General features: G+C 31.5%; 2 protein-coding genes across 2 annotated transcripts; one reads left to right on the top strand and one right to left on the bottom strand.

Annotated features, from left to right (window-relative positions):
* Positions 1 to 387: 387 nt before the first annotated feature.
* BDBG_05799 (uncharacterized protein) lies at positions 388 to 816 on the bottom strand (the record flags this gene model as incomplete). The annotated part of the gene is made up of 1 exon (XM_002623579.1): positions 388 to 816. One exon carries the CDS (start codon positions 814 to 816, stop codon positions 388 to 390), a length of 429 nt encoding a protein of 142 aa, XP_002623625.1.
* A 15,333-nt stretch (positions 817 to 16,149) lies between these two features.
* BDBG_05798 (siderophore iron transporter mirB) lies at positions 16,150 to 18,185 on the top strand (the record flags this gene model as incomplete). Its single annotated transcript, XM_002623578.2, has 5 exons — positions 16,150 to 16,349; positions 16,418 to 17,031; positions 17,114 to 17,366; positions 17,452 to 17,574; positions 17,644 to 18,185. Coding segments are annotated over 5 exons (1,731 nt in total), but the record flags the coding sequence as incomplete, so codon positions are not given.
* Positions 18,186 to 26,658: the final 8,473 nt, after the last annotated feature.

Below are 26,658 nucleotides of genomic sequence, written 5' to 3'. Positions count from 1 at the left end.
TCATATCAATCACATTACATTAGAAGAAGATTCAGAAGATAACTATCAAAATGCTCTGATGAAACAGGAAAAAGATTAGCTTCTGTTCAAATTTATAAATAGAAGCTTGAAGAGATCAGATAATAATAATTTGAAGAGAAAATGACAATGAATGTGATTCTTGTATCTACTTGTGATTGATAATATATATAATATGAAAGTCATGATAGACAGCGGTCTATGTCACTATACAATGATAAAATCTTCAGTTGTAAGATATCATAATCTTCAGTGTATTCTCTTATTAAAACCCTGACTTCTCACAGAATTCAATGATTTAAAAGATGTTTGCACCTGTTACATGATGAAACTAAACATAGATATTGAAGAACATCAGTGTGAAGACATCTATGCCAAGCAGTAAGGACTCAACCGCTCCACCACGAACTCGCTCGATTCTTCGAATAAGAACCCGCCGATAGATCCATCGAAAAGCCCTCGATGATACGAGCATTTTGACCCCATCGCCGACTGCATACCCCATGTGGTGGTGGAGTTATCCAGCCAAACATGAACCAGACGTTGTTTGAAACTCCTGTGTGGGATTATCCCCCATTCTCCCCTACCACACCACAACCCCGGGCCAAATTGCCATACAAATTGTAAGGTGAAGAGACCTAGCCATATGCGCCAATCTTCTCGATTTTGGAAGACCCCCAATCTGTAGTTGTGGAGATATCTGAGGAGCGATCTCTGCAAAAACCCTATCCATCTTTGATGTTTCAAAACACCAACACCAAGTCCCACTCTTGTACCGCCCTTCTCAACCTGGCTCATCCCCAGCAGAAAAATACAAAAAGATACCTCAGCAATAATATCAAGCACATAATCAACAGACACTTCTGAAGTGCAACCTTCACAGTCTGTCTTCAGTGTATCTAGACATCAACACCAAGTCTCACCCTCATACTATTTCTCTCAATCTGGCTCATCCCCAGCAGAAAAATACAAAAAGATACCTCAGCAATAATATCAAGCATATAATCAACAGACACTTCTGAAGTGCAATCTTCACAGTCTGTCTTCAGTGTATCTAGACATCAACATCAAGTCTCACTCTCATACTATTTCTCTCAATCTGGCTCATCCCTGACAGAATAATACAAAAAGATATCTCAGCAACAGTATTTGATACATAATCAGTAAACAATAAGTCAACAGAACAAGTTAACAGCACATCAACAACTATAAATTCAGTATATCTCAAGATCTGACTGAGTCTTTAATCCCTGCACAGTGAGATATATTAAATCTAGTTTTAATATCTCAATATTCAATAGATTCTGTAAGAGATTGAGAACAGCAACACTAGATTTCTATTGAATTTGAGAATTAACTCTATATTGATATAATCATTGACAAAGTCTTCTATTTTAAGATATAAATAATCAGTTTCTCTACATTCTGCTGACAATATTTATATTATTATATAGAAACAGACTTATATTCTCTATAATATCAAGACTCTGAAGAGAGAAAGTCTTGATAGAAGATATACAGTAGTGTATATCTTAGCAGTTTCTATCTCATTCTTCTGCAGCAGTTAATACAAAAAAAAAAAAGATCTTAGAAATAGTTTTTTACTTCTCTTAAAAAAGTAAGATGTTTTTCTCTGAGTTTTATACAATATTCTTACAAAGAATTGAAAACAGGGCTGTTTTCTGTCATAATTTCATATTCTTTTAAGTAAGAATTACTTTTTCAGTGACTGAAGAGCTTTTATTAATACTTAATTCTTTTCTATACTCTTTATTAACTGATTTGAGTTGCACACTTGTTGTGTGAGAAGAATTGAATGATTTAAAATAAAATTGAATAGTTTTAATCAATTTCTCTGTAAAAAATTGACTTATTTTTTGTCAGTTTTTCTCTCAAAAACTGTCATATTATCTGATTTATTATCAATTGATATCATACTTTTTCTCACTGTATCTCAAGAAAGAGATTATAAAGATTTTATTGATTTATCTCAAAAATCAATTTTAGTTTATTAGATTCTCTTCAAAAATCTAACCTAGTTACTGAAGTAGTGTGAAAAAAATCAGATATTTTATATATAAAAGTCTTATATTCTTCTTTTGAAACAGTCTAACCAACTTTTCAATTGAAAACAGACTTAGAAACCTCTTAATTGAAGTAGTCTGATCAAGCTTTCAAAAGAGTTCAATATATATCTCAATTAAAACAGTCTGATCAACTTTTCATTGAGTGAGAATATTGAGTTCAAAAATACACTGAGTTGATATGAAAAAAGATGCTTTCTCAAATGCTATTTCTGAGATTGAAATTCTGAAGAGAAGAAAGAAAGAAGAAATGAAGAAATAACAAGTTCTTGAAATACAGAAACTTGAAAAAGTAAGCAAGAGTCTTGAAAAGCAGTATCTGAGTAAGATGAATGAAGAAGTTCTGTTAATTCTTCATGCTCAGGCTAGATAACTACAGAAGATGATCAAGTTCAAACTTAGAATTTCAAACACAGTTCAAAAAACATTGAAAATTTCTAGTACAATCACTGACTTCTTATCTTACTCTTCTTTCTCTTTTTCTACTTCTTCTTTTTCTTTAAATCAGAAGAAAACATATACTTAAGCAGCTGAATCTGCTGTCTCTAAACCTGCTATCTTAAAACATGCTTAAAATCCTGAGAAAACTGAGAAGAATAATGCTCATACTTCTATTCATAGAAAAGTGAAGAAAAAAATACAAAAGAAGAAAAACTTTCAAATCTTCAGAAATAGAAGACTTATTCTCAAAGTCTCAAATCAGAATATCTTACAAAGAAACAAGCTAAACTTAAATCTCATTTTCAGAATTAGAAATGAAATTAATCAGCAGTTCTTTTCTCAGTTGATAGCTGATATTGAAGTTCAAAAATCAGTTATAGCTTCAATTGAGCCATTCTTCTTTGAAAACTCTATTATTCTGACTACAATGTCTGAATTCAGTGCAGAATTCCTTATTCAGAATGAGAATCTCTGAAATTCAGTAGTAGAATCTTTATTAAACACAATAATTCTATCTGAGAGAGATGAAAAGTGGAACAAATTCATTCTTTATAATATTTCAGTTGAGATTTTTGACTGTGAAGAAGAAATACTACTTCTCAAAAATGAATTAGAAGAATACAACTCTATTCAACTGAGAAAAGAGCCTGTATAACTAAATTCAATTGAGTTTAGACAAAGCAGAAGAAATGTCTCTGTTCTAGTATATATAAAGATACTTAAACAGTCAAAGATTTCTGAAGTAAGAGTAGCAGATTTGAAAATGAGAGTTCATGAATACAAAGACTTAAGAATGAATCTCAAAGCTCAAACACAGTATTCAAACTGTCAGAGATATGAATACTTTACAATCTTCTATTTCAGAGACTTAAAATGTACATTCTGTATCAGAGATCACAAAACTAGTGAGTATAAATGTGAAACATACTCAAAAAGAGATGAAATATGTCAATATACTCTGCTTAAATACTCTAATTGCAAAGAAAAACATGCATCTAGCTCAAAAGAATGTATATTTACTTCAAGAACTCAAAAGAACTGGAGAAAAGATAAAGCTCAAAGTAAATCTAGAACTGAAGAGAATAGTTAAATCAGTAAACTCATAACTGTAAGCTTAAAAAGAAGAAACTCTTAACTATCTAAATCTTCAAACTTTAATTCTTCAGCTAAATGTAAATAGAATTTGAATTCTCAAACTTCTGTTAAGATTAGAGAATTGAGAAATGACTCTGATAATAAACTAGATATAATACAAGCAGTTGAGATTTCTACTTTTCAGAATAGTTATAATCTACTGTCTGATAATAGTGATTAGATTCTACTCTACTCTCTTTTAGTATAAATATATAACAAAAATAATCAAAAAAGTTTAAAAACTCTTCAAAAATCACATTTATTCAAAATAATATAAATAGAAACTCAAATTGTATTTATTCTTATCTTCAAATTGTATTTAAATAAAAAGTTGATTTTATACTGCTTCAGAAGCTGAATTTTGATGCTGAGTAAAAATATGTTATTTCTCATTTAAGCTACTACTGCTTTATATCTCAAAAGTCTGAGATAAAGTCAAGAGTAGTGATCTATGAAAGAAAGAGATCAAGATATTAATTTAATCTAAGATTTAATATCATGTCTGACTTTGATATTCTGATGAGTGATATTATAGATAAAGAGAATGAGTTTAATACTATACAGCTTATAAATATCTATAATGAAAAGTCATTGAAGAAAAATAATAATATCTGAACAATTAATAGAGAGTTTCTGAACATAACTTCATCAAGAAACTCTATAATTGCAGAAAATTTCAATACACATCATTTCTGATGAAATTCAGAATGTAAAAGAGCAGTAAGAGCTGATAATCTGATTGAATGAATCTTTAAGCATTTAATAGATTTAGTTAACAAGTCCCATTAACAAACATTCTTTAGAAAAGACATGAAACAGAAATGTATTATAGATCTAATCTTCATATCATAAAATCTAATGAAAAAAAGACTTGTAAACTGATTTATTGATTTAAATGAGACATCAGAATCAGGTCATAAGATTATTCAATTTAATATTGAACTGAGTGAAGAATAAATGAGTGAAAACTCTCTTCTCTCTAATTAGTTTAACTTTGAAAAAGCTGACTGAAAGGCAGTTGAAGAAAGCATAAAACTGTTAAAATCTGAAAGACAGAGTGAGCTATATTGAAATCCTGGTCAAGATATCTTAAATGAAATGCTTGAGAATAGAGTGAAGCTCATTACATCTATTATTCTAGCAAGTGTTAAAGATAATATTTTAAAGAGAAAGTCTTCTGAGTATTTAAAATCTTGATGAAATGAGAATATCACATCTAAAAGAAAACAATTGACTACTACTAGAAGAGATTGAAAGAATGATATAATTTCTGATAAAGAGTTCAAAGCTGTCAGAAATGAATATTTTTCAGATATTACAAGAGCTAAAACAGACTGCTGGAATAAATTTCTTAAAGAAGTATAAGAAAAGAAAGTTTTTAAAGCTTTTAATTATACTAAAATAAGAAGTGTAGCAAAACTTTCATTCTTAGAATATGAGTTTCAGAATGACTCATATACAGCAAACTCTTTTGAGAAAAAATGTCAAGCTTTTATAAGAACTCTCTTTCAAAACTTATCAGATTCAGAGAAAGAGAAAGAGAATATATCACTTCTCAACTATATTAATGAAAATGACTGGGAATGGCCTGATCTTACTCAAGATGAATTAGAGTCAGCTGTCTTCTCAAGTTCAGTCAAAACTGCTGCAGAGCCTGAGTCAATTAATCACTTAATTATTCAAAATACATACTTCTACTTAAAGAATGAATATTTTGAGCTCTTTTTCAATCTCTTGAAAAATGAATATCATTCTGAATACTGAAGAGAAGCCACTGAAGTTATTCTTATAAAATCTAATAGAAAAACTTCAATTTCTAAGTCATATAGAGTAATATCTCTATTGAACTGTCTAGAAAAGATTTTAGAAAAGATAATAGCTACTCAACTATCTTTTATAAGCTCTATCAGTAATTCTCTTTTATTCAGTGAATAAATGAGAGATAGAAAACAGTGTTCTGCAATTGACACTGTTCTCTCAGTTATTCATAATATTCAAATAGCAAAGCATGAAGATCTGGTCTCAACTGCAGTTTTTATTGATATAAAAGAAGCATTTAATCATGTTTCAAAGTCAAAGTTAATTCAGATATTGAAGATGTTAAAACTGTCACTTTCTCTAATAAAATGAGTTAACTGTTTTATATCTAAAAGAATTATACAACTTTTCTTTAATGAAATGAAATAAGATAAGACTGAGATAAAAATAGAAGTACTGCAAGAATCTTCAATCTCACTTATTTTATTTATAATATACACTGCATATGTATTCAAAAATAGAAATATGAGAATAGTGTGATCTCTGAGTTATATGAATAATATTGATCTAGTCTACAGCTTAAAAACAATCAAAGAGAATTTGAAAGTGATTGAAGAAGCTGTAAAGAAAATCTTTGTTAGAGTAGATATCAATCAAATTCAATTTAATATGAATAAAACTGAGTTAATTCATTTCTTTTCTAGATTCAATGAGAAAGAACTATCTCTACCTCTTTTAAATAGAGAGATTAAACTCAGTGTAAATGTCAAATGATTAGAAGTATGATTAAACTTTAAGTTGAATTTTAAATATCACATTGAACAAAGAACTGTCAAGGCAGAAAGACTATTAACAACATAATCACACTATCAAATACAGAGAGAGGTCTATTCTTTCAGGCTATGAGATAGTTATATATAGCCTGTATTACATCAGTAGTTCATTATAAAGATCAAGTTTGATGAAATAATCAAGAGAATTTCACTGAACTCTTTCACAGTCTGTAAAACAGAGTCTTGAGAAGAATTCTGAGAGTATTTAAATCATCTTCTATTAAAGCAATGAAAATTGAAGCTTTAATTTCTTCTTCTACTATTAGATTTGAAAAGGCCTGTATGAACTATGCTCAGAGAGTTATAAAGATGAGCTCAAATCATATAATCAGAGAAAGAGTCTCTTCTTTATTTTCATCAATTAACTCTGGAAATGAACTGGGTTGAAATAGATTTCTTGATTGAAATGAAAATAATTCTTCAAGGAAAATATTTTCTTAACTGTACAGACTATACTCTCTGATTAAAAATCAATTTTCTTCTTTAAATGTTGAAAAAGTTGATCATGAGAAGTTATCTCTCTGAAGAGAAAAGCTTGAATCTCTTATAGATTTACAAATAAGTGAACTATCTAAAGAGAAAGAATATGAACAGCATTTGAAGAGAATTTCTACAATTAATATAAAAGACTCTATTCTGATTTATTCAGATGGCTTAAAAAATGAGAATTTGAATAGATTAGATACAGACATTGCTTATTCTGAAGATAATATCAATTTTATCTCAGATTTCTGAAATTTAGACTGTGAATCTGAAGTCTTTGATGCTGAACTATTTGTAATAGTGAAAGCTTTCAAACTCATTGAAATAAAATCTTATAAAAGAGAAAATAGTTTGAAAGAGATATAGATATTCTCTGATAGTCAAGCTGCTTTAAAAAGACTTAGAAATAGTCAGATTCATAATGATTAAATAATTCTTGAACTGATCTTAACCTCTGTTTTGAAAATTCAAAAGAGAAGAATATCAAAGCTAATAATTCATCTACACTGAGTTCCTGCTCATATGAATATTCATGATAATGAATTGACTGATTCAGCTGTAAAAAAGAGTGCAGAATTAAGCAGATCTATTCAAAAAATTATGTCCTGATCTTTTATAAAGAGAAAAATAAAAGAATCTTGTTTAGACAAGTGAAATGAAAGCTGGCAGAAACAAAAGAAGAGTGTACATTATTCAAGATTTGAAACAAAACTCAAGTGAAAATCTTGTTCAATTAAATGTAAAAAGAAAATATTCTCATCTATAATACAGCTGAAACTAGGACATGGCTATTTCAAATCTTACATACAAAGATTTGATGATAGATTTGACTCAATAGAATGCTCATTCTGCAATATAAATGAAAATTCTGAGTATATTGTAATACACTGTGCATTATACAACAATCTCAGAGTCAGATTGAAAGAGAAGTATGATCTAAATCAATTAAATATGAGATTCTTATTCTCAACTGAGACAGGAATTAAATACTTAATAGACTTTCTATCAGAAACTCAAGCAGCTATAAGAAAATGGCTAAATTCAGAAATATCTGAATATGAAGAGAAGGAAATCAATCAGATATAGTCTGTTAAAACAGCTATATACTATCTTTTAATAATTTGTTTTGTTACAGTCTCTCTTTACTTTATCTTTTTCTTTCAATTCCTTTCTATTCTATTTAATATGTCTATCTTTAAGACTGTGTTCTCTTTTCTTTTGTCATGATATTGTTAAATGATTTCAAAGTATCAGAAGATGTTAAAACACTGCAATTTGTGAACAGTTTTTATATTCTGAGCTGGAATTTTCTGATTTTGCATATCTGAAATTGATGAATGTATAATAGTTCACTTTACAGATATAGGAAAAACCCTGGGAACTAAAAGTTCTCCGGTAGATGTCATAGTCTCTGACTGTAAACATATATAATTGAAGAATAATAATAATAATAATAAGACATCTATGCATATAAAGTTGATAATCTTGATTATAATCTGATGTTAGAACTTGTCTGACTATCTGAATAAGATATCTTATTAAATGCTTGAAACAGCAGTTTAATATTTCCTAATAATGATAGAATTCATGAAAATGATATTCACAAGACTATGAACCTGACACAGATCTCTGTCAATACTTATGAAATACTCTGAAAAAGAAGTCATTAAAATCATCAACAGAGTCACTGATAAAGTTACTAATAGCAGAACTATGTATTAATCTATTCTGCCAGTCTGATTAATATCAAGAAAGCTCTAGAAAAGTTATTCTGTACTATAATAACAGATTCTCACATAAAACTTCCTCAATAATATCATGAATATCTAGATATCTTTCAACAAGATAATATTATAAATATATCTTCTTTACAAGGCTCAGAAGTGAATCACAGTATCAAGTTAGAAAAGAAGAATGATAAGAATCTTAAGTCACTGTGAGATCTTCTTTATAATATGTCTCAAGATGAACTTCTTCTTCCTCAGAAGACACTCAATGATCTGTTAGATAAGAAATTTATGTGTGTTAGTAACTCTTTCACTGCTGCTTCTATTCTCTTTGCAAAGAAGTCAGATGAAGAACTCTGATTCTGTGTGAACTACTGAGATCTGCACAGATTGATAAAGAAAGATTGATATCTCTTATCTCTCATTAATGAAACTCTAGCATGAATTGAGTGAGCTCAATGATTTACAAAGCTAGATATCATCACTGAATTTCATAAGATTTGTATCACTGAAGAAGATGAATGACTTACAGTATTTCAAACACATTATGATCTCTTTGAATGAATAGTCACACTCTTTGAACTGACTAATGCTTTCAGTATATTTCAGAAGTATATCAACTAAGCACTCTGAGATTTTCTTGATAAGTTTGTATTTACTTATCTAGATGACATTCTCATCTTCACTGATTAATTCAGAAAAGAGTATCAAGAGCATGTGTAAAGAGTATTACAATAACTATAAGAAGCAGAACTATCAATTGATATTAACAAGTGTGATTTCAAAGTTAAGAGTACTAAATACTTAGATTTCATCATAGAAGCTGATAAGAAGATTTGAATGAATTCTGAGAAGATCTCTGTTATTCTTAAATGAAAAGCTCCATGTACTGTGAAAGATATATGAAGTTTCATTGAATTCACTAACTTCTATCAGCAATTTATATGAAACTTCTCAGATATTATGAGATCACTTACAGATCTTACTAAGAAAGACTCAGTATTTCAATAATCAGCAGACACTGAAGCAGTATTTATACAGATGAAGAAGATGTTCATTAATACTTCTCTACTGATAATATTCAATTCTGATCATGAAACAGTTATTAAGACTGATTTCTCTGACTATATAACAGAAGAAGTGATATTGTAATATAATAATAAAAATATTCTATAATCATGTGTCTTCATATCTAAGAAACTGAGTCTCACTGAATGCAATTATGAGATCTATAATAAGAAACTTCACATAATAATACACTGTTTAGAAGAATGAGACTCTGAACTCTGAAGTGTCTCTGAATTTGAGATAATCATAGATTATAAAAATCTCAAATACTTCATAACTATCTGTAAACTTATTAAATAATAGATATAATAGTCTGAGTTATTAAGCTGCTTTCATTTTATAATACACTACTATTCTGGCAGTCAGAACTTGATAACAGATGCCCTCTCATAATGAGAGTAAGATATGCCTTTCAATGTAGCAGACACCTGTTGAATGAACTAAGAACATCAGCTTCTAGATCTGAAGATATTAGTTGATTAAGATGAAACAACTTATAACACTATACATACTTCTCTGATTAGAATACTCCCTCTCTGAACTGACACTGATACTGATACTGATACTGATATCTCAACTTCTTCTGAACCTACACTAGATGAATTATGACATATAACAGCTTAAACTGATCAACTTCTTCAAGCACTCACTGAAGCAGTATAACAAGAAGCATCTCAATTCTCCTCAGAACTATGTATAAAAACTGACATCTCAGAATATTCAATCAATAATAATAACACTCTACAATTCTGTAAACAATGCTGAGTCTCTCACTTCAAACTCTTACACACTCAGATAATACAAGAGATACATGATTTATATATAACTGATTATTCAGGCTGTGAACAACTGTATAGAATGATCTTCTGAGAATTCTACTGATCTGAGATATTAAACAGCATCAGACACTTCATCTGAAACTGCAATCATTGTTCTTTCATCATTTTATGAAAGAACTGTAGAAAAGATCTGCTGAAATCACTTGATATTCTCAATAGAATCTGATAAGATGTGACAATTAACTTCACTGTCAATCTCTCTGAGAGTAAGAGTTGTAGAAATATTCTGATTATCATGAATTGATTGAGCAAAGATATAATATTAAAACCTTGTAATAAAATGAATACTGAATAAGTCACTGAAGCTTTTCTACAGAGTCTATTCTATTAAATGTATGAATTACTGAGATCTATAGTATCAGATAAGAGCTGTCAATTTATAAGTGCTCTCTGAATAAGAATCTGTCAAGTTCTCAAGATTACACACTCTCTGTCAACTGTCTATCATCTCAAGACTGATGATATGTCAGAATGAATAATTCAGACTATGAAGAATTATCTTTGTAAGTTCTACAATTACTTACAAGATGATTGACATGATCTTCTTCTACATGCAGAGGTTGCTATCAATGATCAAGATATTATTTTAACAGATATAAGCTCATTCTTTCTCATACATGAATATCACATGAAAGTACTGAATCTTTTAGAAATCATACATTTCACACTGAATCTCTGCAGTCTGATTCAGATTATCAACAATATAGTAATGAAACTCTGAGATGTCTGTGATTGAGCAGAAGCCTTCATGACAAGTATTAAACAGAATTAAGAAGATTGAATCAATGTTCACTGAGATTTCACTGAACAATATAAGATAGAAGATCTGATAGGATTGAATCTTAAGAATATACAGATCACATGTTCATCTCATATACTGAATTACTATCATATCAAGTATAAAGTGATAGAAGTTCTAGATAGTCACAACTACTGTTTTAACACATTATCAGAAATTCATGATATCTTGCACACAAGCTTGCTTTATCACACTGTCACTGACTCATTCTCTTCTCAACTGACTTTCAACTAACAGTCATCAGACATCATAGAAGAAGATAATGAGCTTGAGTCAGAGATTGAGAATATTCTCAATGAGAGACTCTGCAGCTGCAGCTGACAATATCTTGTAAAATGAGTTAGATATAATTATCTGACCTGAACTCTGAGTTTCATATTATCTGAAACAGAGGCTCTTGACTGATGAGAACTGCTTCTGAAAAGAAGAGACTAATGTGATGAGCTGTGCCTGATCAATTATATAGACTATTCTGTTACACTTCACAGATTTCAACTGCTTCATTCTTGAACATGTATGCTCTGATTCTTGCTCATTCTCAATCACTGATTCACAGCTGCCATGAACATGTGTAGATTCTTCCGCTCCGAAGCTCCACTGCATACATTATCACATATGAATATAAATATTCACTTTAATCACTGATTCTCACACTTTCTCTTTCTTTTCCTTCTCTAATGTTTTTCTCTTTGTTATATAAGACCTATCAATATAATACCGATCTATTCGGCGTAGGTCTCTTACACAGTTCTTTCTTCTCAACAATCTTTTCATTCTTTATTTATAGAATGACTTCTTCTTATTTTCACTCTTCAGTATATCTATAGAAATTCACAAAGTTCAGAAAGATCTGAATCTCATGAATACTAGTTAACTCTGATTATAATAGAGTAGTCTCAATCTGTGAAGATTTCATCTGAATATTATCTGTGATAATTACATATTCTAGAAAATTAATTCAATAGATACTGAAGTTACACTTTATAAGCTTAATATACAGTTCTGTCTCATCTAAGATCTTTAACATACTTTATATATACTCAGTGTGTTCTTTCTTCTTCACAGAGTACATTATTCCATTATACAGATATATTATCACAAAGATATTCAGATATACACAAAGTATTTTATTAATAAAAGACTGAAATGCTGTAGAGATATTAGTCAAACTAAAAGATATCACTAGATATTTAAATAATCTCAGTACAGTTCTAAAGACAGTCTTTCATTTATTCTCAGACTGTATTCACAGCTGTGTATATATATTAATTATATTCAGTTATATGAATATAACAGCTTCTGTAAGACAGTTGATTTCATTCTCAATCAGAGATAGAAAATAGTGACTCTTTATTATCTTGAAGTTCAGGTCACAGTAGTCTACACATAATCTGAAATCTTTATTCTTCTTCTTCATAAATATCACAGAGGCTTCTGTGAAGATCTGTGAAGATCAGATAAAGTCATTCTTCAGATTCTTCTTTACATAGACTTATAAGATCTCTGTCTCATAATGAGAGAGCTTATAGATTGATTCTTAGAAGAATTTCTACTCTTCTATCAAATCTATTATTAGATTCTTCTTATAATGAGAAGAAAGCTCAGCTGTCTTTACTGAGCTGAATATCTAAGATCTCAGTATTTCTCTGATATCTGAAGCTCAGTTTTCATGATTATAAAGTTCTCAGACATTTATAAAGTTATTATATAGATAGACTTATTTTCTCTAATCAACTCTGCAGTATTAACTGATTCTATCTTCATAAGTAAGTCTATTAACACTGATTGAAAGTATAAACCTGACTCATAAACAGCTATGTATGAATTATGTCTTTGAAGTTATACAAGTTTCAAGTATATATTATCTGTGATGTCTGTGATAATCACAGTTTCTATAAATCTTCTCCAGATTTCAGAGAGATCTTGTAATTCAAAGATCACTCTTATAAGTCTCTCAGCTCTCAGATCTGAGTTCTCACACTCTGCTTATTATAAGAGCAGATTCTCAGTTTTCATCACTTAGCTTATTCATTTTATAAGCTTTAGAAACACTACAGTGATCTGAGATTCTGAGTTTATCAATACTTCTTATACTGATAAGATAGTAGTACTGCAGTGTAATCTCTCTCTGTAATCATATATTTTCATTGAAGAAGTAACAGATTCAGGTATTAGCTTTAAGACTTTTTAGAAGACTGTTGCTGACTCTGTCTGTCACTTCTTAAATTTCTATTTTGATTTATTCAGACAGTTTGTACAGAGATGTTCTGATTTAGAATAGATAAAGTAAAGACTGTTTTTCTTAATTTCTCTATTATATAGTCTGTTTATAGAAGCTTATAAAGCTCTCTCTCTCTACTTAGTAGTTAAATATGAATCTCTCTATATCTTATTATCTTTTCTCAGTAAATCTGTTCTCTATTATTCTAACTCTTACAGAGCTGATCAGTGATTTACTCTTTACAGATCTGTGACTCTTACAGTGATCTGTAAGTGATAAATAAGAGTTATCAGTTTATTCAGAGTTAAGAACTTAGAGTCTTACTTAATAAGCTTATTCTGTATATCTTTATTCAGTCTCTTTATAAATATTATTATTCAGGTCTTGTTTCAGAGTTCTGTTTTCACAGACTCTAATTCATATTATATTTTTATAATCTACTGTAAGTAATCTTTATCAGATTTCTCATCTCTTTTTCTAATATTAATAATTACAGTTTAGATATTCTCTGTCTGATTTACAGAGTCTCTCAACTTATTCTTTAGATAGATCTTGAGAACAGATTAGTGAGATCTTATATAATTATTTTCTAAATAATTCAACCAGTTCTTGACTTTAGTGTAGTAGAGATCTATTATTATATAAATAACAGCTTCTTTATCTTTTATATTATATAGTCAGACTAGGGAGTCAATTTCAAATACAAACTTATAAAAGCTTTTATAGATTGTAGTTCAGTAAGTAATCTTAAGTAGTCACAGCTTAAGAAAGTTTCTTTTCAGTTTATAAATATCTCTGAAGATTATATTTAGAGACTCAGTTTAAGAGTGTTTACAGACAGTAAGTATTTCTTATAGAAAAATAGCTTGATTCTGTAGAAAATGCTCAAGAATGTTCTTCACTGAGATTGATTTATTTATAAGTTCAGAGAGTTTCTCTATTATAAATGTAGAGAATAATAATCTGTAAATAATTAATAAGTTCTCTAAGACTTTTTTTATAAAGATTATTCATGATTTAAGTAACTGCTTCTGAGTATCTATAGTAGACTTCACAGATGTTAAAGTATATTAATTTCTAGTTCTTTTAGTTATAATAAGTAATTACTGACTCACTGAGCTTAAAATATAAGAATAAGTGCTTATAGATAATTATTCAGGTATTTACAGCTTGATATAATATATACAGTTAACTACTAGAAGTATTCACAGTAGAAAGATAAAATGTAGAGATTAAATATATAATAGTATTTAAGCTGAGTTATAAATAGTATTTCTGAACTTCATTCTATATAGTTGTATGTAGTCAAGAGCTGCTAACTCTATTGATTACATAAGAGATAGAAATAGAGGTAAAGAATCTGTGAGAAGCGGGATTTCTTACATCTCATTACACAGTTTTAACATTAGATAGTAGTCTTATACTATCTCAGTGAGACATACTATCTACTCTTATTACATTTTTCAAATAAGATTATAATTTTCACTTCTCAATTTAAATTATTTTTATTACTTTAAATGATTTTAAATCTTATTTAAGTATTATTAAAAAGTGTTACTTTTTAAAAAATTAAAAATAGTCTAAAAAAAACCTTAAAATATTTAAAACTAGTAACTTTATACTAAGAATGAAATTAAATAAGATTAAATGAGATCATTTTCTCATTTTTTTCAAGTTATGATTCTATTTTAAGATCTGATATATAGTCACTTTACATATTTTTTTAACTACTAGTCTCAGTGAGATTCATACTAAGAAATGAATGAGCTCAGATTAAATGAGATTAAATGAAAATTTATTATCTCAGTGACTAGTCTACATCTGAGTATGAAGTTTTTCTTCAACAAGTAGAGCAGTATCAATCAGATGCTCTTTCACTTATCACTTCTTTATACACTATCTTTTGAGATGTTTAGAACCACTCTGACATGATAACTATGAATTACTTTGTAGATGAAATTATCACATTCTGAAGAAGTCTGCACTTCTCACTGGTTTTTAGACATACTATCAGATATAATTCAAAGGTTGTGTGAGTCAGCATACAATTACAGGTGTACACCAGCTTCTTATATACATTATACTAAATTAATTAGTGGCTGCTATGGCCCCTTTATGTTCGTAAGCATGTTCAGAAGCGGCCGCGTTATTATCCGGCAGTCGCACGTTCTTCCGAACCACAATATAAGAAAGAACTTTTGAGATGAATGTCTGTAGTATTGTCTACAGATATAAATTTTCAATTTTCAATGAAATGGTGCCTCGGATAATGAATTCCTGCTCATGCCACCACGCGGAAGAGGCTTTTGCCTGCCCCGAGTCCCCGACACCCCCACTTATACGAGAATAAATCTCAGTTCCGCTGGCGTTTTCGGCGAGCCTAGCCGCTGTCATAAGCGAATACCATCAGATAAGATGGGCCCACCTCATCTTATCTGATGACCACTGCGCGAATTATCTGATGAGTCGGAGCTTTTCTACTGGTTTCCCCCAACTCTAGACTATTTTGTAGTCAAAATACTTCCCGCTTCTTCTCCTGGTATCAACCTTAGTGGGAGTTTGGCTCCTTTGAATCTTCCGATTGGTGATATTCGATTTTTTCGTCTCAGTGCGGTCCCCGCTCTCTTCGTGCTTTAATAGCAGAGAATAATACCCAGGTGCTGGAGGAAAAATGCTCTCCCACATTCATTCGACGCACTCTACACCTTTTTTGTCTTTCTACTCTTTGCGCAGGTTTGATCATCATGGTGGCCGTCTCAAAAGAAACCCCCGACATGGAGAAGAACAGTGCGCACGAGAATTGTGTCAAGGGAGTTCCTGGGGCAAATGTTCATCCTTTACATGACTCAGACAAGTCTTCTGCGGACTTTCAACCCGGTGTTGAGCGGGTTCGGGCTGTCGCTTCTGTTTGGTCGAAGAAGACTCTATGGCTCACCTTCTCCCTGTGAGCCTGTTCCCTTCCGAGTAGCCTCTGCTTGTGTGACCGTGTTGACTGATTCTCGCGATGATTAGGCTCTATATGGTGTCTTTTGTTGACATGCTCTTGACTTCCGTTCAATTCGCACTCAACCCGTTCATCACCTCTTCGTTTGAGAAACATGGACTCCTTGCCAGTGTCAGCATCGTCTCCACAATCCTTAGTGGCTGTTCAACACTCACGCTGGCCAAGATTGTCGACATCTGGGGCCGCATCGAAGGTTACCTTTTCATGCTTGTCCTTGTTATTGTCGGCTTGATCATGAAGGCAACTTGCCAAAACATGGAAGCGTATGTCGGCGCCCATACTCTTTATTGGACTGGGCACATCGGTATGATCTATTGTGTCGATGTCATGTTGGCCGATATGACTACACTGAGAAACCGAATGATTATGTTCAGCATTAACAATACTCCCACTATCGCGAGTACATTTGCTGGTCCCAAGATCGCCGACCTGTTTTATACCAACCTGAACTTCCGGTGGGCTTTTGGAGCCTTTTCTATTATGATTGTTGGAGTCAGCCTTCCAGTCGTAGTTATCATGATATTCATGGAGCGAAAATCCGTAAAGGCGGGGTTTCTTAATAAAGAAAAATCTGGCCGCACCCTGTGGGAATCGATCAAATATCATTTCGTTCAGTTTGATGGTATGTTTCTATTTCTTTTGCATGTCCTCGTCCCTAACGCTATTTCAGCCATGTCGAAGTCTGATCAGAGGATTATATCTAGTCGTGGGGATTGTCCTTATTACGGCTGCGTTCGCCTTGATTCTCCTCCCTTTTAGTATTGTGGTTTATGCCCCAAAAGGTTGGGCGACTGGGTATATCATTGCCATGGAGGTCGTTGGGGTTGTCTGCTTGGCCCTATTCGTCTGCTGGGAAAGATTTCTTGCCCCTGTGCAATTTCTTCCCTTCCACTATCTCAAGCAACCTACTATCGTTGGCTCCTGCTTGCTATACGGTGTTATGTTCGCGTCAGCTTTGTTAGTCTCCCCTAACGTCTTCATAATTAATATCAGAAATTCCAGTTGACAGTTCTAATAATTGAACGCTAAACACTCCATTTAGTTGTTGGAATGCCTATTTCAACTCTTACCTTATCGTTGTCCATAGGCTAAGCATCACTACTGCTGGCTACGTTCTCAACTCGTTCTCGCTCTCGTCCGCTATCTTAGCGCCGTGGATTGGCTTGTGAGTACTTCCTACGACACGCAACCATGAGTTTACCCTGCCAGGAAGCTACTTATCTCTTTGTTGTAGCTTGATTCGATATACCGGAAACTTCAAATGGGCCGCGTACATAGGTGTCCCATTTATGCTTCTCGGAACTGCACTCCTGATCCCTTTCCGGCAGCCTGACACTCATATCGGCCCTGTAACCATCACTCAAGTCCTTGTTGGTATTGGTACCAGCTTCTTCTCTGTCTGCGGCCAGCTTGCCGTCATGTCAGTCGTCAGTCACCAGGAAGTTGCAGTCGTGCTCGCAATTTGGGGCCTGTTCGGCTCCATCGGTGCCTCTGTTGGTCTCGCAATTGCAGGTGCTATGTGGAATAACATTCTTCCCAGCCAGCTATATCAGCGACTCCCGGAGGAAAGCAAGTCCTTGGCCGCTCAAATTTTCAGAGATTTGGAGCTGCAGATATCCTATCTCGATGGCACACCCGAACGGGACGCTATAGTTGGAGCGTATGCAGACGTTCAACGAAAAATGGTTATTGCTGGTGTCTGCATGATGCCGCTGGTCCTGGCTTCCATTGTCATTTGGAAGAATGTCAATATTAAGAAGCAGGAGGAAGAGGAAGGTTCTCAGACAACAGGCAATGTTTTTTAAACTACTTCCCTTCAAGACTTCATTTTAGCCTTTGCAAATTGGCTTTTCTGGAGCCTCAGGGTCAGGCTCAGCTCCCCACGTGTTATACTGCCATCGACTACATCTAATTCTAATTTTGGTTTCGTGTGTCAAAAGAGCAATCAAAAAATAAACCAGTCACTATTCGATCAAGAACATTAGCAAGAGTACTATTGTGTGTATGGAAGAGATCTTTTTGTTTCAAATTGCTCAAAATTTCACGATCCTAGTAGCCCCATTGATCTCTAACTAAGCATGGAGACGAGAGGAAGACTCTTATTCGCAAAATAAAAGTCAGTAGAGGCCTTGTTTGAATATTTATAGCCGCTAATGCTGGAGCAGTTCTTGAAAGATTGCATCAACAAGGGGTTCGAGGCTTGAACACATCAGTTATGTTGGTTGTATTTCTTCTAATGCTAGAGCGTTTGCATAAAATAGTTAGCCCCCCTTTCCATAACAATGTTTGATCCCAACGTGGTTCTTGGAGTTAACGGCATTAATCAATCCTGTTTCCTTGCAGCTGACCCGCCTACGGCGTAGTTGTTAAAATCAATTACTGGAATCGTGAGCTCACATTTAAGACCGGACGTAACTATAGGCTATGCCTAACTACGCCATCCGCTTAGTTTTTAACATCTCGCAAGAATAGTGTATACAGAAAACTGTTGGCCGTTACGGCCGTTGCGGTTAGCGATTCACTAGATCACGTGACCCACCACTATATTATGTTCTTGTAGATAGATCTATCAATATGATCTTCAACTATTCTACAGGTTACTCTGTCAATTCTGCAACTGAGAAAACTGAGTTTATTAAGAAGATTAGAACTGTTATCTTAAAGATTGAGAGTAGTGATATTAACTTATAGAATATTCACTATATTTCTAATATTACAGTTAACCTGCTCTTATTTATGAAGCTTGAAGATCAGGAATTTCAATTTATATTATCTTTCACAATTCTCTTATTTTTCATTTGCAGAGTCTTAAACAGTGTTATTTTTCATACAGTTCAGACTGCTCAGAACAACATATATAAGATTGTGTGGCGGGCTGCGCCCGATCAATCATATAGACTATTCCGTACACTTCATAGATCTCTACCGCCCCATTCCTGATCGCCAATCCTCGGCCGCCACGAACGTGTATGTTCCGATCGCCGATCCTCGGCCACTACGAACGCGCGTATATCCTTCCACCCTGAAGCACCACCGCATACACTACCACATACACATATAAATATCCACTTCAATTGCTGATTCTCACACTTTCTCTTTCTTTTCTTCTTTAATGTTTTTCTCTTTGTTATATAAGATCTATCAATATAATACTGATCTATTCAGTGTAGGCCTCTTACACTAGAAAAACATTCATTGTCTTCTTATTAGAAACAATTATTTATTGAGAGATATCTGAACATGTAATAATACATAAGAAAAGAGAAATAATCAGTTAAAGCAGACACTGAGTTCTCAGATAGAAGCTTGCTCATCAGTCACTCTGACCTTATAACAAGATCTTATAAAGAGAGTAAGATCTTATAAGAGAATATCAGTGAAAGATCTGAGAGTTCTAACACTCAGATATATAAGATATTCATATAATTACACATTTAATAATTGATAATCATATCTAATAATAATATGAGAGAACTCTTAAACATGAGTATAGAAGTGATATTACATTGACTCTGAGTAATATTGAAATTACAACAGTAATAAATAGCTGATATATATACAACTCAATAACATCAATATAAAGAGATTCAACAATTATCATAATAAAGAACTCAGATAATTTCAATATCTACAGAATTAAATACAAAAGCACTGAAAGAATACTTAGATACTCTTATATATTTCAATACTTTTAATCTCACTCTCTACTCATCATGAAGAATGAAAATACTTATGAAACTGAGTATAGATAAAGATGTCATTAATTCACTAATTAATCAAGATTGATATATCAATGAATAATTGAAGAATTACATGAAACAGAAGTTTCATTCATGAATGAAAGTATATGAATCAGTATTACAAATATCTGATAATATTATTCAATATCTTGATATTCTGTTCTAAGATACTATCATATAATAGAAAGTATTAGATGAATTACAGAGTATCTGACAGAGAAACACTTCTCTTACAACATTTATTCCTGACTTCAATATTAAAATTCTAGAAGTAGGAGATTAATCTTGAGAGAATTGAATGAAGATTAGTATACTTAAGAAAACATTAACTTTCAAACTCTTACAGACTCTTATAAGTGTAGATGAAGACTAGACTTATAAAGACTTCTACATACAGCTTCAGACATTGAATAACTGTCTTATCAAGCTCAAGAGTATATAGAACAGTGATAGAAGATGTTATATCTTAGTAACTTATATATCTGTGTTAAAGAATAACAATGATGCAGATGTTATAAATTGAGTAGATTCAAATGTCTATATATAAGCAAGAATCTTCACTATCTGAACAGGCTTCTGAGTTTCTAGTATCACTTCTGAAGAAGTTACTGATCAATGTTAATAAGAAGTATATATCAACTGTAACTGATCAGAGTATATTGCTTTCAACTACTAATCAATCTATATACCTTCTTAATCAAGAGAAAGATCAGTGCTTTCTTATTTAAAAGATAAATCAGTGTCTGTCTGTGTTAATCATATTACAGTGAAGAAAGATTCTGAAGATAACTATAAGAATATCTCAGTGAAACAGAGAAAAGATTAACTTCTATTCAAATTCATAAACAGAAGCTTAAAGAGGTCAGATAACAATGATTTAAAGAGAAAATGATAATGAATACAATTCTTATATCTACTGTGATTGATAATATATATAATATAAAAGTCATAATAGACAGTGATCTATGTCACTATGCAATGATAAAATCTTCAGTTATAAGATATTATAATCTTCAGTATATTTCTTTATCAAAATTCTAACTTCTCACAGAATTTGATGATCTGAAGAATGTTTGTATCTGTTATATAGTGAAACTAAACATAGATGTGAGAGAACATCAATGTGAAGATATCTACACATATAAAGTTAATAATCTTGATTATAATCTTATATTAGAACTTATTCAACTATCTGAACAAGGTATCTTACTGAATGCTTGAAACAGAAGCTTGATATTCTCTAATAATGACAGAATTCATGAAGATGATATTCATAAGACTATGAATCTTACACAGATCTCTGTCAATACTTATAAAATACTCTGAAAAAGAAGTCATTATTAAAATCACTGATAGAGTCACTGATAAGTTCACTGACAGTAGAATCATATATCAATCTATTCTGTCAGTCTGACTATTATTAAAAAGACTCTAGAAAAGTTATTCTGTATTATAATAACAGATTCTTGTATAAAACTCTCTTAATACTATTATGAATATCTAGATATCTTCTGATAAAATAATATTATAAATATATCTCTCTTACAAGATTCTGAAGTGAATCACAGTATCAAGTTAGAGAAAAAGAATGATAAGAATTCTGAATCATTATAATACTCTCTTTATAATATATTCTGAGATGAACTTCTTCTTCTTTGAAAGACACATAATAATCTGTTAAATAAAGAATTTATATATATTAGCAACTCTTCTGCTGCAGCCTCTATTCTCTTTACAAAGAAATCAGATAAAGAACTCTGATTCTATGTGAATTATTAAGAATTAAACAGATTAATAAAGAAAGACTGTTATTCTTTATCTCTTATCAATGAAACTCTAGCTTGTATTGAACAAGCTTAATAATTTACAAAGTTAGATGTCATCACTGTATTTCATAAGATCTATATCACTGAAGAAGATGAGTGACTTACAGTATTCTGAACATGATATAATCTCTTTGAATGAGTAGTTACACTCTTTGAACTGATCAATGTTCTCAGTACATTTCAGAAGTATATTAACTGAGCACTCTGAGACTTTCTTGATAAATTTGTATCTGCTTATCTAGATAACATTCTCATCTTCACTGATGAATTCAGAATGAAATATCAAGAGTATGTGCAAAGAGTATTACAATAACTACAAGAAGTAAGACTATTAATTGATATTGATAAGTGTGATTTTAAAGTCAAGAGTACTAAATACTTAGATTTCATCATAGAAGCTGATAAGAAAATCTGAATGAATTCTGAGAAGATCTCTGCTATTCTTGAATGAGAGATTCTATACACTGTGAAAGATGTACAAAGCTTCATTGAATTTACTAACTTTTATCAGTGATTTATACAAAACTTCTCAGATATTGTGAGATCACTTACAGAACTTACTAAGAAAGATACAGTATTTCAATGATCAGCAGACACTGAAGCTGCATTTATACAGATGAAGAAGATGTTCATTAATACTTCTCTGCTAATAATATTCAATTCTGATTGTGAGATAGTTATTGAAGCTGATTTCTCTGACTATGTAATAGAAGAAGTGATATTATAATATGATGATGAAGATATTCTATAATCATGTATATTCATGTTTAAGAAACTGAGTTCTGCTGAATACAATTATGAGATCTATGATAAGAAACTTCTCATAATTATACACTGTTTAGAAGAATGAGACTCTGAACTCTGAACTGTCTCTGAATTTAAGATAGTCACAGATTATAAGAATCTTAAATACTTTATAACTACTTATAAACTCACTGAATAATAGATGCAATGATCTGAGTTCTTAAGTCACTTTCATTTTACAATACACTACTGTTCTGGCAGTCAGAACTTGATGACAGATGCTCTCTCACAATGAGAGTAAGATATATTATTCAATGTAACAGATACTTGCTGAATAAACTGAGTTTACTAGACTGACCGTGTGACCGTGTCTGGGACCAGGACCAGATTTTTTGATAGTCTCATTACCAATTCGACTGATCCCATTACATGGTTTTAACATTAGATAGTAGTTCCATACTGTCCCAGTGGGACTTACTGTCTACTCTTGTCACATTTTTCAAATGGAACCATGATTTCCACTTCTCAATTTAAATTATTTTTATTGCTTTAAATGACTTTAAATCTCATTTGAGTGTTACCAAAAAGCGTTACTTTTTAAAAAATTAAAAATAGTCTAAAAAAAACCTTAAAATGTCTAAAAATAGTAACTTTATGCCAAGAATGAGACTAAATGAAACCAAATGGAACCACTTTCTCATTTTTTTCAAGTCATAGTTTCATTTTAAGATCTGATATATAGTCACTTTACATGTTTTTTTAATAGCCAGTCCCAGCGGGATTCACACCAAGAAATGTATGGGACCAGACCAAATGAGACCAAACGTGAAATTCATGGTCCCGGCGGCCAGTCTAGAGAGTACTGACTCTTGAATTCAAAGATACTAGTTAATTAAGATGAAACAACTCATGATACTATATATACTTCTTTAATTAGATCACTCTCTCTCTGAACTGACACTGATACTGATACTGATATCTTGACTTCTTCTGAATCTACACTGAATGAATTATGATATGTAACAGCTTAAACTGATGAACTTCTTCAAGCACTCACTGAAGCAGTATATCAAGAAGCACTCTGATTTTCCTCAGAACTACATATAAGAACTGACATCTCAGAATGCTTAATTAATGACAATAATACTCTATGATTCTGCAAGTGACATTGAGTTCTCTACTCTGAACTCTTACACACTCAGATAATGTAAGAGATGCATGATTCAGATATAATTAGTCATTCAGATTGTGAATAACTGTATTAAATAATCTCTCAGAAGTTCTACTAATCTGAGATATTAAACAGCATCAGATGTTTTGTCTGAAACTGTAACTATTATTTCTTCATCATCTTGTGAAAGAACTATAGAAAAGGCCTGCTGAAATCACTTGATATCTCTGATAGAATCTGATAAGATATAGCTATTAACTTTACTATTAATCTCTCTGAGAGTAAGAACTGTAGAAATGTTCTGATCATTGTGAACTGATTGAGTAAGAATGTTATATTGAAACTCTGTGATAAGATGAATACTGAATAAGTTACTGAAGCTTTTCTAAGAAGTCTGTTCTATCAGATATATGAATTACTGAGATCTATAGTATTGAATCAGAGCTGTCAATTCATGAGTACTCTCTGAACAAGAATATGTCAAGTTCTTAAGATTATATACTGTCTGTCAACTATCTATCACTCTGAGATCAATGAATACATCAGAACAGATAATTCAGACTGTAAAGAACTATCTCTATAAGTTCTGTAATTACTTACAAGATGATTGATATAACCTGCTTCTATACACAGAGATTACTATTAATGAATAAGATGCTGTTTCAACAGATATAAGTCTGTTCTTTCTTACACATAATTATCACATGAAGATGTTGAATCTTCTAGAGATCACACAGTTCACACTGAATCTCTGCAGTTCAATTCAGATTGCTAATAATATAGTAATAAAACTCTGAGATGTCTGTGATTGAGTAGAGGTCTCTATAATAACTGTGAAACAAGATCAAGAGAATCAAATCAATGTTCACTGAGACCTCACTGAATAATATAAGATAGAAGATCTAGTATGATTGAATCTTAAGAATATATGAATCACACATTCATCTCATATACTAGATTACTGCTATATTAAGTATAAAGTGATAGAAGTTCTAGATAGTCATAACTACTATCTTGACATATTATCAGAGATTTATAATGTCTTTTATACAAGCTTACTCTACTGTGTTATCACTGATCTGTTCTCTTCTCAACTAACTTCTGACTGACAACTGCCAGGGATCATAGAAGAAGATAATGAGCTTGAGTGAGAGATTGAAGATATTCTCAATAAGAGATTATGCAGCTGCAGTTAATAATATCTTATAAAATAAGTTGACTATGATCAACTGATCTGAACTCTGAGTTCTGTGTTATCTGAAACAGCAGCTCTTAACTGATAAGAACTGCTTCTGAAAAGAGAGAATTAATGTAGCAGGCTGTGCCTGATCAATTATATAGACTATTCTGTACACTTCATAGATCTCTACTGTCTCATTCCTGATCACTGATTCTCAGCTGCAACAAATGTGTATGTTCTGATCGCTGATCCTCGGCTGCTATGAACACGGGTATATTCTTCCGTCTCGAAGCACCACTGCATACATCATTACATACATGTATAAATATTCACTCTGATTGCTGATTCTCATACTTTCTCTTTCTTTCCTTCTCTAACATTTTTCTCTTTGTTATATAAGATCTATTAATATAATACCGATCTATTCGGCGTAGGCCTCTTACAGATTGATAAGTAGAAGTTCAATAAGAATTTCAATTATCTGAACAAGGCAGTTAAGTATATTGCAATAATGTCTTATAAGTATGATTTTGACTGAAAAGTTGATCTTTCTGTGACTGCTGCTACTACTGTTAATAATATTGATTCTACAGACATAAGAACACAGATATCAAAGATATCAAAGACTCTTTTAAATTGATACTACAATCTCAGTCACATTCACACTGATACTATAATTACTATGATCAAGAATTCTCATACTGAAGTCATTATTAAAGATTCTAAGACTAAGTTCTTTTATAAAGAATGTGTCAAGACAGATATAATACAAGATTATTTGAAAACACTGATATCTAGATCTATTTAACTCATTGAGAAGATTCATATTAATCTTACAGATAATGAATATATATTGAAAGATCTCTCTGATCATCTCTTAGAGTCTCATCAGAGAATTAAATACTGAATACTTATCATCTGTAATGCAACTCACTACTGTTAAATATATTTTTTAAAGTTCATGAATGAGGCTGTTCAATATTTTGAGTTATGACTCAGATTCATGAGTAATCTTGAATATACAGTCTCTGCTTTTCTACAGACTGATATTGATGATGTTTTTCAATTCACATGTATACACACAGTTATGAATTCATATAATATTAAATGAGAATCAACAGCATTATTTTTATTACATCAGAATAATGTTTCTGAACATGAGATCTGCACTATTATAAGACAGGTTAGAGCTGCTCTTTTGAAAGATAATCTCACTAAGAAGTTCTGAACAGATGTTCTAGAGACAGTGATTACAATAATTAATAATACTCTCACATCTACAGTTCTTTATAACTTGAAATTTTGACTCTCTACTGCAGAGACTCTCATGATTTCAAGTTTATATAAGATTTCTTGATATGCACTTATGAATACTCTGCTGAATATGAGGCATTTTCACTGATTAAGTACAGAGGTTTTTATTCACTTACATGAATCTCAGAAGCTCATGAATAAGCTCTCTTCATATGCTGATTTCTATCATATCATTGAATTCAGTGATATATAATATATGTCTATGACATTCTGAATCTGATAAGATTATTATCAGTAGTGATGTGAGATTTCTGATCAACTGAAAAATTTGAAA

Source organism: Blastomyces gilchristii, assembly GCF_000003855.2.
Source record: "Blastomyces gilchristii SLH14081 genomic scaffold supercont1.12, whole genome shotgun sequence".
Lineage (NCBI taxonomy): Eukaryota > Fungi > Ascomycota > Eurotiomycetes > Onygenales > Ajellomycetaceae > Blastomyces > Blastomyces gilchristii.
This window is presented reverse-complemented; position numbering and strand designations above follow the sequence as displayed.